At 39.9% G+C, this 17,203-nt stretch overlaps 1 protein-coding gene across 5 annotated transcripts in view; it reads left to right on the top strand.

The window, feature by feature from the left end:
• ENTREP2 (endosomal transmembrane epsin interactor 2) overlaps positions 1-17,203 on the top strand; it is a 388,263-nt gene that overhangs the window by 312,819 nt on the left and 58,241 nt on the right. For all 5 annotated transcript variants that reach the window (XM_073303686.1, XM_073303684.1, XM_073303683.1 and 2 more), the window contains one exon: positions 16,046-16,153. In XM_073303686.1, the coding sequence (XP_073159787.1) occupies positions 16,046-16,153 (108 nt within the window). The remainder of the gene's footprint in view (positions 1-16,045; positions 16,154-17,203) is intronic.

Here is a 17,203-nt window from a genome sequence, read left to right as displayed (position 1 = left end):
TGTTGGGATTCAACCAGGACAAGACCCTGAGTAAGAATGTGCTGGTGCCGTGGGCTAGTGGCCCAGGGAAACGTAGCAGCGACACAGTTTAGTTAACGGGATGCTGTGGACAGCTGTTATCTATAGGGTCCCGGGGCTGGAACCTAGAGTAGTGGGCAGGCCTGGGTCCCCACCATTAGCCACTGGCGAAGTGGCCCGGACTTTGATGCCCCCTGGAAAGGGAACTGAACTGTTTAGTGGCCTAGCTGGCTTTGTGCTTTTTGGGGAATCCTTCCTCATTGAAGCTTTAATTTTATAGAAACCAAAATTAAGAAATGAAAAGTTAATAGGCATCTCTTTGTTTCATATTAGTCATGAGTTTTTCAGAGTGAGTCTGTTCAGTGGTGCAAAGATGCCTTTATTTTACAAGAGCATTTTACTTCCTTCAGTTTCTTGATATACAGTGTGTAAGTTCTGACAGTGCAGTAGTGTTTAGTTCAGAATAATTGGGGTTTTGGGTTGGTATTTGACTGGTGATATATTTCTATGTGCATTGCATCTTTATTTCTTAACGATGCACAAAAAATTGAATAGTTCTACTACCGTAAATGCCACTATGGATTGTACTTTCAAGTTAGCTGCTAATAAAAAAAGCAGCACATTTGACATTTGAGTTGTTGTAGCTCTCAGGAGCCTTGAAAAGATGTAAAATATACTATTGATACCTGTTTCTCTAATTGTGCAATTTTGTGCCTGTGCTAATCATTTGAATCTAAGAAATATGATAATACAATAAAAATTTGTTCTGATATATGATTAATTGCAAAATTGTTTTAAGTATGTTAAATGGAACAGCTTTTGCTCTCCATGGACTGAAATACCACTAACTGTCTCATCCTAACGTATTTGCAGAGTTAGAGGCAAAAAACGTACAAAGGAAATAAAGACAGGTTTCAGAGGAACAGCCGTGTTAGTCTGTATTCGCAAAAAGAAAAGGAGTACTTGTGGCACCTTAGAGACTAACCAATTTATTTGAGCATGAGCTTTCGTGAGCTACAGCTCACTTCCACGGTAAACATCTGATGAAGTGAGCTGTAGCTCACGAAAGCTCATGCTCAAATAAATTGGTTAGTCTCTAAGGTGCCACAAGTACTCCTTTTCTTAAAGGAAATAAAATGACTCTCATATTAGGTCAAATCAAGTACTTTGTGCTGGGGTTGTGTTTGGGCCATGGTTTGATAAAATCTTCCTCTGGCCATAGGTACTATCTGCAGACTTTGGGCTACAGTTTTGTCTTCAGCCCCAGCCCATTTCCCCTCCATAAGCAAGTGAGTAATTTGGCTACTGAATCTATGTAATCACGGATCTAGTTTCCCAGGCCACTCCCCAAATCCCTTGCACGCATACACATGATGGAGCATTGCTACCAAGTGCGTAAAAAGGGGAAGATTATCCTGTTTGGGTTCTCAATGGCTGTGCATGCTGTGCAACTGAACTATGTTGATTCTGATCTGAAGATGTTTTGAGGCTTTTCACATTTGGCTCAATGAAAGAGATTAATGAACTCTTCTCTTTTCTTTTTCTTTAAATATTGTAGTACTTTCCTTGGATTCTATTTCTCTCCTTTGTTATCTTCTCTACTTTTCTCCCGATTCTTTTTGCTCTGCAATACTCTACTCTGAATGTTAGTGGCAGAGAGATGACAACACTGTCTTCCACTACAATAACATTTAACATAGTTGTTGACACTCTACAGAAACAGTTCTGTCCATCTGCTGTATACTGAAGGGCAAGGAGGTCTCTTCCTACTTCACTATTTACCACAGACATTTGCATAGAAAAGGATAATTTGTTTGTTAGAAATTCAGTAACTTTGCTTTAGGAGACATAAAAATGCCATTAATCATTTAAGAAGTAATGCTATATATTCCAGATAACCTTTATATTCCCTCTTCCATCTTACTCCTTTGTTTTTTCTCCATGATCTTTCTTTCTCCTAAATTTCTTTTTGGGATTCTTGAGTGCGATTTCAGATGGTCTGAGGCCCATCTTCCTAGATTGTGCCCTCAAACTTTACACTTGCATTTTTGCTCCTTGTGATGGGGTGTTCACCCCCACACTAGCCTAGAAGGAGTTAATGAGGCTGAGAAAGAGCCAATTTACCAGATAGGCACTGTTGAATGAAATTAGATGGCCTAGGTAATCCCTGAATGGCAATGGCGCCCCGCTGAGAAGGAATAGACGGGGCTAATATAAAGCCAGGAAGCTGGCAGCAGAAAAGGCTGCAGTGGGAAGCCTGCTTTACTGTCTCGGTGTTAGAGAAGGAAATGAGGAAACTCAAGGGGGAGACTAGAAACCCTGGAGATACAGGCTCTAAAGGAAGGGTTTACCTAGAAGGGTGGTGGAGCAAAAACCTGAGAGAGGCAGAGTAGAAAAAGGCTCCAGGAAACAGCAGTAAGGTGGGATGCTGGAGACCTTGGCCACTGATTAGAGGGACCTTGAACTAGAACCTGGAGTAGAGGGTGGGCCTGGGTTCCCCTACCAGCTGTTGGGGAAGTGGCACATCGGCACAGTGGATTTGAAGACTGCCTGGGGAGTTTGGGAGCTTGATACCCTGGAAGGGGAAAAACACATAGTCACCAGGCTGGAGGTCCAAGCCACCAAGAGGGAGTAGACATGTCACAAAGATGGAGCTCCCTGAGGTGCAGAGAGAGAGAGGTTGTGGGGCACTTGAATGAGTGATAGAAGGGAGCATTGGACCTGGAAGGAGCTAATTCAAAGAGCTGCCAGGAGGAGTGCTCCGTAACACTGAGTGTACCTCTGACTCTCCTGCAAAACGAATTATGGCTAGAAATCTGAGTATTTGGTCCTCGAACTCCCTGTTTGCATTGTTAAACGAAACCTGCCTTTGAAAATGTGCCCTCAAAGTATGAACTTTATATAAACGGTATGTAATTTAGAAAAGATAGATTTCAACTAAGTATTTTGGTTTATGTATTTTTGTCAATTTTGATTGTTCGTTACCTTAAACGTGAGTGCGTGTGTCTACTAATTCCATAGAGAGACAGACTGACTAACTGACCCTAGGCCACATTTCCAGCCTCTAATTTTGTGCCCCCAGTTTTTCCAGCATAATTTATGAAACTTAAATGTCTAAGTACCCTATGGTGTCTGAAAATAGTTATTTAAATATCTCATGTATAAGTAATTGTGGGCATAAACCACTGCTGGTACAATTTTGAGCCCACCCTTGTAGGCACAAAAATGAAAGTCAGGGGCTCTTCCTGATTCTTTTGCTATAGTCAGTGATTATAATAAAAAAACCAAAACCTATATGTCACCATCAGGCAACAATAACAGTATCAGCTCCAGAGTGGCCACAGCAAGCATGATGTTGGTGAGGCCTCATCTGGACATTGGTGAGGCCTCATCTGGAGTACTGTGTCCAGTTTTGGGCCCCGCACTACAAGAAGGATGTGGATAAATTGGAGAGAGTCTAGCGAAGGGCAACAAAAATGATTAGGGGTCTGGAACACATGACTTATGAGGAGAGGCTGAGGGAACTGGGATTGTTTAGTCTGCAGAAGAGAAGAATGAGGGGGGATTTGATAGCTGCTTTCAACTACCTGAGAGGTGGTTCCAGAGAGGATGGTTCTAGACTATTCTCAGTGGTAGAAGAGGACAGGACAAGGAGTAATGGTCTCAAGTTGCAGTGGGGGAGGTTTAGGTTGGATATTAGAAAAACTTTTTCACTAGGAGGGTGGTGAAACACTGGAATGCGTTGCCTAGGAGGTGGTGGAATCTCCTTCCTTAGAAGTTTTTAAGGTCAGGCTTGACAAAGCCCTGGCTGGGATGATTTAATTGGGGATTGGTCCTGCTTTTGAGCAGGGGGTTGGACTAGATGACCTCCTGAGGTCCCTTCCAACTCTGATATTCTATGATTCTATGTTCAAGTTTAGTACACTTGCCATTCAAATAGTTTACAGATTGCACCTGAGTCAGAACATGATACTCCAGAGATTCTGCTAAGCAATTTATATCCTCAGCATTGCATAAGATTTTTTAAAATTGGTCCATATTATGTCTGTCAGTCCTTACTTGAGATAAAGGAACTGCCAGTCCTTCAGAGAATAGGGGTCAGTGTTTATTTAGGAGGTGTGACAATTCACAAGATCCACCTGTAGACATGTATAAGTCTGCTGAAGATGATTAGGGCACAGAAAAGGAGAAAACCTATCTTTAAAGGATGAGTTTTGGTGTATTTTATATAAACTTAGCAGAGTTTTTTGAAAATTTGTGAGATAGCATAAGTTTTATTTTTCCATGACTTCTTAGAGAAATGTAGTTAGAGGAATAAAGTGGTGGCAAATTACAGTTATTTTCAAAAATTATAGTTTACGCCATTTACATTAATCAACTAAAGTCTAAAAGCAGTTGCTTCAAAGAAGTAGTAAACATGTTTTGAATGATCAGCCAGCATGTAGAATGTCCAAAAGAGGCATTTAGGTCTCTTTACAGGGCCATGGTTTAGAATTCTGAAAGACTGGCAGTGCAAAACATTAAGCTGTTAGTTTACTGGAGAGAAATTGTTGTTGTGTGATTGGATTTGGAATAACTGATGGCAGCACTTGAGAGAACACAGCAACATAAAATGTGACTTCTGTCTGTTTAAATTGTCAGGGATCCCACAAAGGACTTGAGGATTTTCAAATCATAGCTTGCAGAGCCTCTTCTATGAATCATTTAACCTTTCCAAGTAGCAGCCTAATTTTAGCTTCTTTTGTAGGTATATGCTTGTATGTCATCCGTGCAGAATTCTGTGTGCAAGAACTGCTTCCAGCAGAGGCCGACTTCATAGCTTGGGGTCTCTGCCAGGCTGTGTTTCCATAACTCTGGAAAATGTGTGGAAAAATGAAAGACATAGTAGTACATTTTTAGATGTGTTTGTTCTGCTTGCATAGCCAGCAGTACTTGTTTATATACTGCAGATCAGCTTCAAAACCCTGATCTATGATTTTTATATTTGTAAGCTAAAGCCTCCTCCTGTAAGTGAGCTGTAGGGAGACTAGGGCTCCGTGTGTGACCATCCATGCAACAATGAACAAACAAAATCTATGTTTAGTGACAGTTAAGGTTGTGGATGAACCCATCCAATCCACCTAAAACCATAAAAGCAAGGAAATAAGAAGTCAAGAGAGAAAGCTTGTGAATTCTATCAATAAAATACTCCATACGGTTTTCACTTACTGATATCTATTGGAAATGGAAGTAATACATACTACAACTTAATCTGACTTGTACTATAACTTTAAAATTTACATTTGGGAGGGTGAGTAAATGAGATGGAGAAGAAAAAGAATGACACTTCCACTCCTGTTTTTCACCTACCTCATCATTAATAGTTCTATCGCATAATTACTACAATTTAGACCTGGTGAAAAAAAATCGCACACAAATTCTGCAAAATATTTCAAACAATTTTCACAGCAAATTTTATTTTTCGTGGAATAAATGCCAAATAAAATGAACATTTTGTTTAACTTCAAACTGAATTTTTTGTTTCATTTTGAATTTTTAAAAATTTTAATCAATATTTGTGAAACTTTTATTTCAACAAATCTGCATTTATTGACAAAAATTGTTTAAAAAACGTCTACCAACTCTAGACTGTAAACATATGAACATCTATAGCTGATTTTTTTCAGACACTGAAATCTTTCTATTCTTTTTTCTTGGGGTATATGATGCAGCTCCCCCAGAGCAGTCTATTCTATACACAAACAAGGATGATAATATTCACCAACAATAAGGGTCTTACTAGGTAGTGGGTTTCAGGGAAAGAGAGACACACACTTTTTGCTGTCTGTGTAAAAATAGCCACCAGATTAGTTGACAACCCCTAGTTTAGCCCCATGGAAAGTTTGTGCAAACTTTTTCTTAGGTTTTGAAGGTCACACAGTGATTTTTTTTCTTTTTCAGTGTTTTGTATTTTATTAGAAACACTTCATACACTCAACAGCTAACCCATATTCGTACCGTGGCAGCATTACTGAACAAGATTTTTGCCATCTGTTTGATACAGCAAATGACTAGTTTTTTATATTTCCCCTCGAGACCTATATCCTGAATTTGATCCCCATCATTGAATGATTCAGCTTGTTTGCTGGCTTTACAACACACTTCATAGAAAACCTACTAGTAGGGACAACAGAGAGCCACTGGGGACACAATGGCACAGACTTACAATAATGCACCATTTAGTTAGCCAAAAATCACACTGTCATCTCAGGGTCACAATCTCCACACATCAATTTGCCGCACCTTCTTATGTGCAATATCCCTTTCTTTTTTGTAAGATCAAGGCAATACTTAACAAGGCGGGTGTATCTCCCCCAACATGGTCTGGCAGAATCAGATCAATAAAAATGGTTATTCTCCTTAGAATTTGGTATTTGCTTCAGATGCTGTCACTTCTTATTGATGAGAGATTAGGATCTTGGAGAGGTTGCCTATATATGGAAACTGTGCTATATAATTCAGGTCATTTTAATAAACTTATCTTTTTTATATCTGAATTTCAAATGAAACAAGGACCTAAGGAATATTTGGCTATTTTGAAACTCTGGGGTAAATCTTGAAGAATATAAAACAATGGGTTAAACTCCAGCTTTTTCCCCCTCCCCCAACTCACCCCTTTTTCCACATAGAAAATATTTTCATCTAGCTCATCTAATATAACTTTCAAAATTAGGTGGATTATGGGAATTGGTTGCCCTGTGAATGTCTTTGCCTGAGGGTCTCTGTTCCTTTGAAGAATTATATTTAACTTTTGATCTTCTCCTATGCAGCCTCTCTGCATATCTCCAACTGTGACATTTTATAGGACCACAAATCAGTGAGACTGACATTTCTTACTCTTTTGAAGCAGTTCTGAACTCTCAAGGATATAGCAGCAGCTTTATTTCAACAATTTACAAACTCCTAATTGTGCCTGGGACTGTAATGGAGGAGAGAGCACAGGAAGGCTTCTGTGAGAAAGAAATCCCTTGGCATTAGCTGTTAATGGTATAAAGGAACTATAGGAAGCAGTCTAAATTTGGGAAACCAATTAAAGGATTATTCATAAAAATAAATATTCTGCTCCTTTCTCTGTAGATCTATTTAGCTCTCAGGCAAGAGGGTGAGTATGTAAGGAGGTGGTAGGATTTGGGAGGACTGCACAAGGTGTGCACATCACTTGTGTTCTGTGAGATTCAGTTCTATGGGCTCCATGTGTGACCACATCAAAGGGGGCCGGTGATGCACACAGAGGGGGCATACCAAAGGCCTTGGGGGCTACTCCTGCCGGATAAACAAAAGCACAGCATAAGGTCTTATCAGCCAGTTTGAGAGTGGTAAACTTGTACCAGTATCAGGCTGTTTACAGCATTGCTTTAGCTGCCTCTTTCTGATCATAAGCCTTATTCCCAACCATTTGCAGAGATCCTCCACACACAGCCAAGATACCTGGACTCTAGGCACTCTAGGGACTGGGCATGCCCCAAAGCATATCTGGCCGCAGCCTCTGTTCTAGGAATCTTACCTCCTGAATGCAAGAAACACTAGGCAGTTTGGACTCCCTGCTCCTGGTATTGTCTATTGCCTTTTCAGAGGTCATTAATTCAAACTGCCTGATTGCAAACCCTTACTGACAATGAGAGATCTCACCACAGTTATGTGTTTAGTAATAATCAGTAAAGTTAAGATTTTATCATGGTTATTTTTAAGACAGGGCAATAAACAAAAATTCACAGAAGCCCACAATCTGTCCCTGACTTTTACTAAAAATAACTGAGACCAAATGGGGGCTATAATGTGGCTATAATAAGATTGCATAGCATGCAGTGGCCATAAGTTTATAGATTTAGGCATTCTCGGGTCAGAAAAGGATCATTGTGATTATCAGGTCTGACATCCAGTAAAGTACTGGCTGTAGGATTTCCTGGAATTAGTTTCTGTTTTATATAGAGCACATCTTTTAGAAAAATTTCCACTGGTGAAGAATCTACCGTAACCCTTAGTAAGCTGTTCCAATGGTTAATTATCTTCACTGTTAAAAATTTTCACCTTGTTTCTAGTCTAAATTTATCTAGCTTCAACTTCTAATAACTGAATCTTGTTTATACCTTTCTTTGCTAAGTGAGGAGCCCTCTACTATCAAATTTCTGTTCCCCCTGTAGGTACTTATAGATTGTGATCAAATCACTCCTTAACCTTCTTTTTGATAAACTAAATAGATTGAGCTCCTTGCGTTTGTGACTATAAGGAATTTTTTTCCAATCCTTTTAATCATTCTTTGGGCTCGTTTCTGAATCCTGTCCAAGTTATTGAATTGGGGACACCAGAACTAGATGCAGTATTCCAGTAGCAGTCACACAATGCCAAATACAAAGATAATATAACCTACTTACTCAATATTCCCGTTTATTCATTCAAGTATCACATTAGTCTTTTTGGCCACTTTGTAGCACACGGAGCTCATATGGATTAGCCACCATAACCCTCCACTCCTTTTCACAGACACCACTTCCCAGGATAGTCTGCCATCCTGTAGTACGGCCTATGTTGTTTGTTCATAGATGTATGACCACATTTTTAAATCTAATCCTGTGTCCCAGCTGGGAACAAAACTGCAGCAATAGCAATTCTCAAAAAGGCCTTCACCTAAGTTATGGGCCTTTTGCATCTGAAAAAGGAATTCTTGGCAAGACGGGCATGCTTGCTCTGTGCCATAATTTCTGCCCCAAACATCTAATTTAACCTTGAAAAGCAATCTGAGCCACATTAAACGAATGCAAAAAAGAGGCAAACCAGAGAGATCATGGGAGTGGAGAAACTGAGAGGGATGTGATTCGTTGTAGAAGCACTTGGCTACTTGGAATCAGCTACTCCTCCAGTGATCAGCATCTGGAGAGCCACCAAAAATTAATGAGGCTATTGTTCTAAAGGAGTTAGATATGAATAAAAATGAAGCACTGGTTTCTGTGAGGTCCAAGAATAATTCCCAAAGAAGACTTAGAAAACTGACAGATCCAGAGTAGACAGCAACTCTTGGGTTATGTGCTGTTCCTGGAGTTTGCAGAGTGGGAGGGAGGAAGAAAGGGAATAATTTTAACCTTTTTCTTCCCTCTCTACATGTGCTAAGGGGTGGGTCATGGTTGAAGCTGACTTATAGAATACTATAAATCAGATGCTTATGATTCATGTAAGATTTGTTCTACTGGTGCTTGACCTTTCTGTATTACCTGTACTTTTAGTGGCACCAGTGCCACTGTTGTTCCATATTTTATACGCATCTCTTTATTCTATAGCCGGAGCTTCTGCTATCTAGCTTTGAAAGTATAAACTATGACAAAATAATGCTTTGTACTGAAAATAGATTTATAGTATTTATAATGATCATTCTCTCTTTGGAGTGGAGAGAATACAATATTTTACGACTCTGCACTTTGTTATGGGCTTTAGCCATCCATATATTACCTTTTTCGATAGAAAGAATTCCTAAAATCCAGATATAACTGAGCTAATATCCATTAGATATTTCAATCCATGCTCTATAAGATGCCAGTAGCAGGCAGTTGAATCGTCTAGAACTCTAGATTATTACATAACTCAACAACTATAACAATAAAAAACTATTGGTTGAATAAAACATTGAAGTAATTGTATATTAAACATTCTAGCGGCCTGAATCCCTAGTGCTTCTGAACTTGCATGCTTTTATAATTTTTGTCATCTGGCACCTTTCTATTTAACACAATCTGTGTTTTTCTTTAGAAGTAGTAATTATACAGGTTCTGTTATGTTTTCTGTGTTTCATTTCTTTTCATACCTGGAATGAACTTTGCTTAACATGAGTTAACCTGAAGTTTGCCGAAAAGTTAACACGTCCATCAATAATCTTCATAAACACAGTGAAGTATTTGTGAGAACAAGATTTATTTGGGGGCTTTCTTTTCCCCTGTTAATAGGAATTTGGGATTTATAGTATGCCTTTCTCTTTATCTGTTAGCAGATAAATAAAACGCAGTGTGTGAGCTGCTGTCTGCTTTCATAATTACTCCTGAGAGCATTCTGTGCAAAAAAAATTAAAAATTCCGCACACAGTATTTTAAAATTCTGCAAATTTTATTCGTCAGATAAATGTGGAGGCTGCAGCATGGCTTTGGGAAGCACAGACCACTGGCTGCACAGAGGTGGGAGATCACTGTGCAGCTTCCCCCCAACCCCCTGGGACATGGACTCAGCAGTGAGGCTGTACCCAACCCTGACACAGTGCAAACAGGTGGCCACAGGTTCGAAAAAAGGCCTGGTCAGTCCTTTTACTACCAGGTTTAAATCCCATGTGGGAGTGGAAAGCCAAGTTTGTGGCAAGAGTTTTACTATATCCTTAAGGAACCTTCTGGTAGTTGGATGTCACAGATGGTGGACTGTCTACTGGATGGTGGAAGGCTGTTATAGCCTCTAGGTGGACTCTAAAAGATGTTATAAACAGTCGTGATCTTTTTAGGGCCAGTGTACAGTCTAAGTTGTGTGTAAGAGTCACAGACATCCCAAAAATCTCCCCGACATACACTAAATCCGAAATCTGGACCATTTTTGCAGTTAGGTACATCATGCTGAGGATTTTCTGCTGTGTAATAATACCTCTTTGCTTACTTACCTCTCAGTGAAAACGGCCTTCCTGATAGTGATTACTTTGGCCAGGAGAATAGGAGAAATAGTGTCTCTGAGGGCACATCCCCCCTATATGGTATTCTTTCAGGACAAGGTTATGCTAAGACCATATCCAAAATTTGTTCCTAAAGTAACCTTCCCATTTCATATGAACCAGTTGATTCATCTTCCAACTTTCTGTCCTAAGCCTCACCGAGACAACAGAGAGGTTATATCACATACCCTAGATACCAGAAGGGCCATAACCTTCTACCTGGACAGAACAAAGTCCATAAGGAAGTCCCCCACTTTTCCTCTCCATTGGGGAAATATCCAAGGGCTCAGCAATATCGGCGCAAAGGCTTTTCAAGTGGGTCTCAAATTGTATCAGACAATGTCACCAAATTAGCAATATGACCCCCTCTGAATACTATTTGTACACACTCCACAGGGTCGATCTCCTCATCCATCGCCTTCTTCAAGAATGTCCCAATCTCAGAGATTTATAGAGCAGTGCATAGGGACACTCCTCAAAGAAGAAAAAGTTACTCACCTTGTGCAGTAATGATGGTTCTTCAAGTTGTGTGTCCGTATGGGTGCTCCCTTCTACTTTGGAGTTCTTATCAATGACTCTGCAGTACAGAAGAAACTGAGGGGGGTTAGACCATGCATGCTCATGGTAGGGCACGAGGAGAGACAGCGCATGTGCTGGCCTAATGGACACCGCTACCAAAATTCTCCGATCAGCAGCACAGGGACACAAGCACACCTACTGTGGAGCACCCATATGGACACTCATCTCAAAGAACCATCGTTACTGCACCAGGTGAGTAACTTCTTTATCTGTTTAGACTTGAAATTAGATGAAGGTTTCTGACCATCAGAGGAGTGAACTTTTGGAATAGCCTTCCAAGAGAAGTAGTGGGGGCAAAAGACCTGTCTGGCTTTAAGATTAAACTCGATAAATTTATGGAGGAGATGGTATGATGGGATAACATGATTTTGGTAATTAATTGATCTTTAAATATTCATGGTAAATAGGCCCAATGGCCTGTGATGGGATGTTAGATGGGGTGGGATCTGAGTTACTACAGAGAATTCTTTCCTGGGTATCTGGCTGGTGAATCTTGCCCATATGCTCAGGGTTTGGCTGATCGCCATATTTGGGGTCGGGAAGGAATTTTCCTCCAGGGCAGATTGGAAGAGGCCCTGGAGGTTTTTCGCCTTCCTCTGTAGCATGGGGCACGGGTCACTTGCTGGTGGAGTCTCTGCTCCGTGAAGTCTTTAAGCCACGATTTGAGGACTTCAATAGCTCAGACATAGGTGAGTGGTTTTTCGCAGGAGTGGGTGGGTGAGATTCTGTGGCCTGCATTGTGCAGGAGGTCAGACTAGATGATCATAATGGTCCCTTCTGACCTTAGTATCTATGACTCTATGAATCTGGTGACCTTTTCAGAGAAGAGGACAGTTTCTTGCAGTCATAGACCCCAGTTGAGCAAAGTACTTAAGCAGGTGCTGAGCTCAGTGGGTGAAATCCTTACCCCACTTCAGTCCCTTTATGCTGTGTTAAGGGCTGGAATGGCCTGATAGGGGCACAGCACTATGGAGATTCTGAGCAGTATTGTGGCCCCTAGAGCAGCCCAAGGAATCTGCTGTAAGTCATACAGGGCTGTCTAAGTTTTGCCGGAGGCTTTTCCAGCCTCTGAAACACCCCAAGATCAGGATGGTGCAAAGATGTCTTAAAATTAAAGCCACCTTACCCTGCCCCTACCCCCTGTCCTGGGCTGCAAGTTCTGTGCTACACCTCAGTTAGAGAGAGAGCACAGATTTCACCCAGTAAGTTTTTAACACATACTTAGTTATGCATGTGTTTTAAGTGATTTACTGAATCAGGGCCTTGAGGAGTCAGCAAGAGAATTGTCCTGTACGGGATTTATTGTGGCTGCTTCTTCTGCTGCTTTGATATTCCTGCTTCACCAAATCCTTTAATACAAAGCTCAGGTTTGATTTGGGGGTTTATGGGTGAGCTGTTCAAATCTTGTTTGGTGATTTCTTTCTTTACAGGTGCCTGTATTCTATAGTAGGAACTTTGTGAGGATCCAGGTCATACTGTGTGCTCTGCAAATCTTATTTGTGTTTTTCTATATTTGACTTGACCTGTCATTCATATCTTTACATTGATCTTTTAGACTTGGAACTACTTCAGATTGAGAAGTCATTATTTAACATTCTTCATAGATGCTCCTTGTGCCTCCTTTTTTTCTGAAATGTTGCTTTTGGGAGTGGGACAGACAGGGATTGAAATTTTCCCTCCCTATGCATGTTATATTTTTTGCTCTCTGTTGCAAATTTGTATAGTGTTAAAGGATCAGAATAAGCAAGCAGTTTTGAAACAGCAGACTTTTCCATTTTTACCTGCAGTTGGACAAAGAACAATGTTGTTGTTGTTAGACCTGGTTGGAACTCTTTCAAAGAGATTTCATTTTATCAAAGCTGAAATGTTTCACAAAGATATATCAATTTCAACTAAGTTTTGGGAGGGGTAGGGAGTAGTTAGGATCTTAGCCACTGGTGTGAAATGTGGGAGAGACACAGGTTCAAGTCCCTTCTCTGCCTGATTTAGAGTGATCTGGGATGAAGAACTCTGCTCTCAATAAGGCAGACTAGGGACTTGACTATGGATCTCCCACATCCCAGGCCAGTGTCTTAGTGACCAAGCTACTCACCCACAGATCTGTTCTTTCTGAATCAAAAAGCTCAATTAGAGTTTCAGTTGGAAAATTGATATTTTCACATCGTTCCATTTTAGCAAAAACATTCTAAAGGTTTTGGTTTTCTTTCAGTGTGGAATGAAATCAAATTTTGAAATCTCAAAAGTTTCAATGAAACAGAATTGTCCTAGAACACCTCTAATTAATATTAGCTTTACTCATTACTGACTTTGTGACTTGAGCATAGGAGATATTAATCTGCACATGTGAATTAATAAGACTTTTGGGTTCCACCTGGACTACGGAACATAATAACCATGGAGGCTATCTTGATTCTATCACATCAGTTTTTATTATTACATGTAGAGACTTACAAGCCCATATTTCCAAAGTCTGGAGCTACTTTTGGCTCCAGTATGGGCAGTTTTGCACTTGCAATCTTTTATATGTGCAAATGATGGCATTTACTAAGTACTTTGATTTATGGTGTCACTTGGTTGCGAGGAGGTCTACAAGACATCAGTTGCACCTGCAAATTACTGCAGGTACATTATGAAAGTCTGTTGCACACAGATGGTCAAATTTTGCTTTCATTTTCACCTGTGTAAATCTGAAGTCATTCCATTGGTTGATGGTGGGTCTCTTCTTTGTTGGAGAGCAGATTGCTGTGTGGGTAATGAAAGAGATAGAAATTATTAAACTGAAAGTCAGCAATAGTAAGTTTTTAGAGATGATGATGTCAAATGTAGTATTCCATGAATATCTGTGTATTCTTTGGAGTCTGCTGCGTGTTCTTCCTCACATTCTGAGTTTTTAGTGAGGGATGTGTGGATTTCTGAATCCATGAACTGTACAGTTTATATTTCTGTCTGGGGATACAAACAGCATATTATAATTATTGTAATGTATACTACTTTGGTGAACCTGCTCTAGAATGTTGTTGTTTAGGGGATTTTCACTTGAATATGTTCCTCTAATGGCACCAAGTTTCTTATTCCTGGTCATTGGCACTCCTCTCCCTTTCAATCATGTGTCTGTCTCTCTCCTGCTCATCACCTGGGCTCACCTCTGGAGCCCAGAACTTTCACAATCTTTCCTTCTCCTCTTTTTGTGCCACTTGCTTACCAGCTGAATATCTGCAGTGCCTCCCCAGTTTACCCCATGAAAGTATCCTGACACTCTTGGTGTTTGTCAGTGCATCCTTTTGCTTGAACTAGTCCTCCTTCACTTCCATATTGTGGGGAGGGGGAGGGAGACTGGCTCTCTTCCTGCCTTTCTGCTGTGGACCCAACTGATCCATTATTCCCATGTGCCAGCCAGCTGCCTGAGAAGCCAGCAAACAGCTGAGCAGAGCAGCAAGAACAGATCCGGCTCAGTGTATCCTGTTAAGTGACTGGAACTTACTGACCTATTTGCTGGATTTCCTGTGCCTCCCAGGGGTTGGCAGATTTCCATTTTCAAATGCTGGTCACTTGGGGAGTATGTAATTAAGATGGCAATGATAAATTTGCATCTGTTGGTACTTTTGTTTCAGACTTGCTTCAGCCAACAAGATAACAGTACATTGGTTTACAGCATGTAAGTTATTTAGCTATTGGAAGGGACAGAAATGGCATAGTTTTTAAGATTAAGACTTAGATTCTCCAGAATGTTCTTTATCCATTGAGTTCTATTGTCCCCTGTTTAACAGGGTTTTTTTCCAAATATCTGCCATGAACCACTTTCACCTCCTGGCCATTCAGTTCTTTACAAGCATCACTGTGCTTGCAGCAATATAACCCAATAGGTATATCAGCTGTGCCGCAGCTGCACAATTTCTAAATATGGAGAAAGTATATTAGCTTATTAAGTTTGTGTTGATATTGTAAATCACAGTTATCTTCCTCCAGTGTTAGACACACTACATGCAAATCAGGTGGCTCTAAGAACTGGATACATTTTAAAAATTACAAATGTATTGGGGAAAATGCTGCTATTTTAATTTCAAGTATTTTTAAATCTGGGCAATATATTATTTAGTTCTGTTTTTTTCTTTTAAGTTCCTGTTGTTATTGTTCTTGAAAAGATATCATTGTGCAGTTACTAACTCGACACAACGTAACAGACCTAGATGGATTCCTTTTGTCCTTTGCCATCTTTCTGGGTTTCCATCATGCTATTCCAGAGGTGCAGACTATCTGGAATAAGAGTGTACCACTCTTTATTTCTCACCATTTTTTCTATTGACATTTTTAAAAGCAAATAAAATTCTAACTTGTATGTTTAAAATACTGAAAGCAATTAAATTGGCCATTGTATTTCTAAAAATTAGAAGTCAGACTCATATTCTCTTTCTGGCAACAGTGTGTTGGATTTTGTACCCAAGAAAAGCTGTAGTAGTTTGTGTAACATCAGTGGAGTGTGGATCCAAAAACATTTTAAAAAACATTTTTAGTGCTCAGCTACTTCTCTGGATAATAGTTTTCTTTTTTGTTTTTAGTGTGTGTGTTTGGGATAAGAGAAAGTTTATATGCTGAGCGAATTGTACAAAGCTAATTAAGATTATATCAAATAGATAACAATTGACAGCATTTATTTTCAAATCTGCTAAAAATATTTGCAATCCTGTCATGTGTATCACCAAGATAAGAAGTGACATTGTGCTGTTTGTCTTTTCACAGGATCTATTGTTCAGCGTGTGTGCTCTCAATATCATCTCCACAATTGTCTGTGCTTTGGCAACTGCAATGTGCTGCATGCAGATGGTTTCTTCTGATGTTTTGCAAATGGTGAGTGCATTTTAATGATAGTTATATTCTCTCTGTGAATTTATCTGTATGTTATATGCAGATATATTTACATGTATGTATAAATCTCCCCACTGTATTTTCCACTGAATGCATCCGATGAAGTGAGCTGTAGCTCACGAAAGCTTATGCTCAAATAAATTTGTTAGTCTCTAAGGTGCCACGAGTACTCCTTTTCTTTTTGCGAATACAGACTAACACGGCCGTTACTCTGAAACCTGTCATGTATGTATTTGTAATTTATACAAATGTAAAGTCAATGATGGTTGATGGTGGTATAAAAGTTTTGTCTTGAAGAGAGATTTTGAAACTAAGAGGTGACCATTAGCTTTGCAAGTAACAAGGTTCAATTTTCAGCTATCACACTGTCTGTATAAGTAAATTCTGGCAAATCTAGGCAGCTGTCCATTAGTGTCTCAGCTGTAGTAGAGGGCATACACACAAAGCAGCAACAGCTATATGTGCAGTTGTCAAGGTTCCTCCTCCACTCTGAACTCTAGGGTACAGATGTGGGGACCTGCATGAAAACCTCCTAAACTTACTTTTACCAGCTTAGGTTAAAACTTCCCCAAGGTACAAATTAATTTTATCCTTTGTCCTTGGAATATCCACTGCCACCACCAAACTCTAACTGGGTTTACTGGGAAACATAGTTTGGACACATCTTTCCCCCCAGAATCCTCCCAACCCTTGCACCCCACTTCCTGGGAAAGGTTTGGTAAAAATCCTCATCAATTTGCATAGATGACCACAGACCCAAACCCTTGGATCTGAGAACAATGAAAAAGCATTCAGTTTTCTTACAAGAAGACTTTTAATAGAAATAGAAGTAAATAGGAGTAAAGGAATCACCCCTGTAAAATCAGGATGGTAGATACCTTACAGGGTAATTAGATTCAAAACATAGAGAATCCCTCTAAGCAAAACCTTAAGTTACAAAAAAGACACACAGACAGAAATAATCATTCTATTCAGCACAGTTCTTTTCTCAGCCATTTAAAGAAATCATAATCTAACGCATACCGAGCTAGA

Source organism: Lepidochelys kempii, chromosome 10 (genome assembly GCF_965140285.1).
Source record: "Lepidochelys kempii isolate rLepKem1 chromosome 10, rLepKem1.hap1, whole genome shotgun sequence".
Lineage (NCBI taxonomy): Eukaryota > Metazoa > Chordata > Testudines > Cheloniidae > Lepidochelys > Lepidochelys kempii.
Note: the sequence above shows the minus strand (reverse complement) of the source record. Positions and strands in the feature narration are given on the sequence as shown.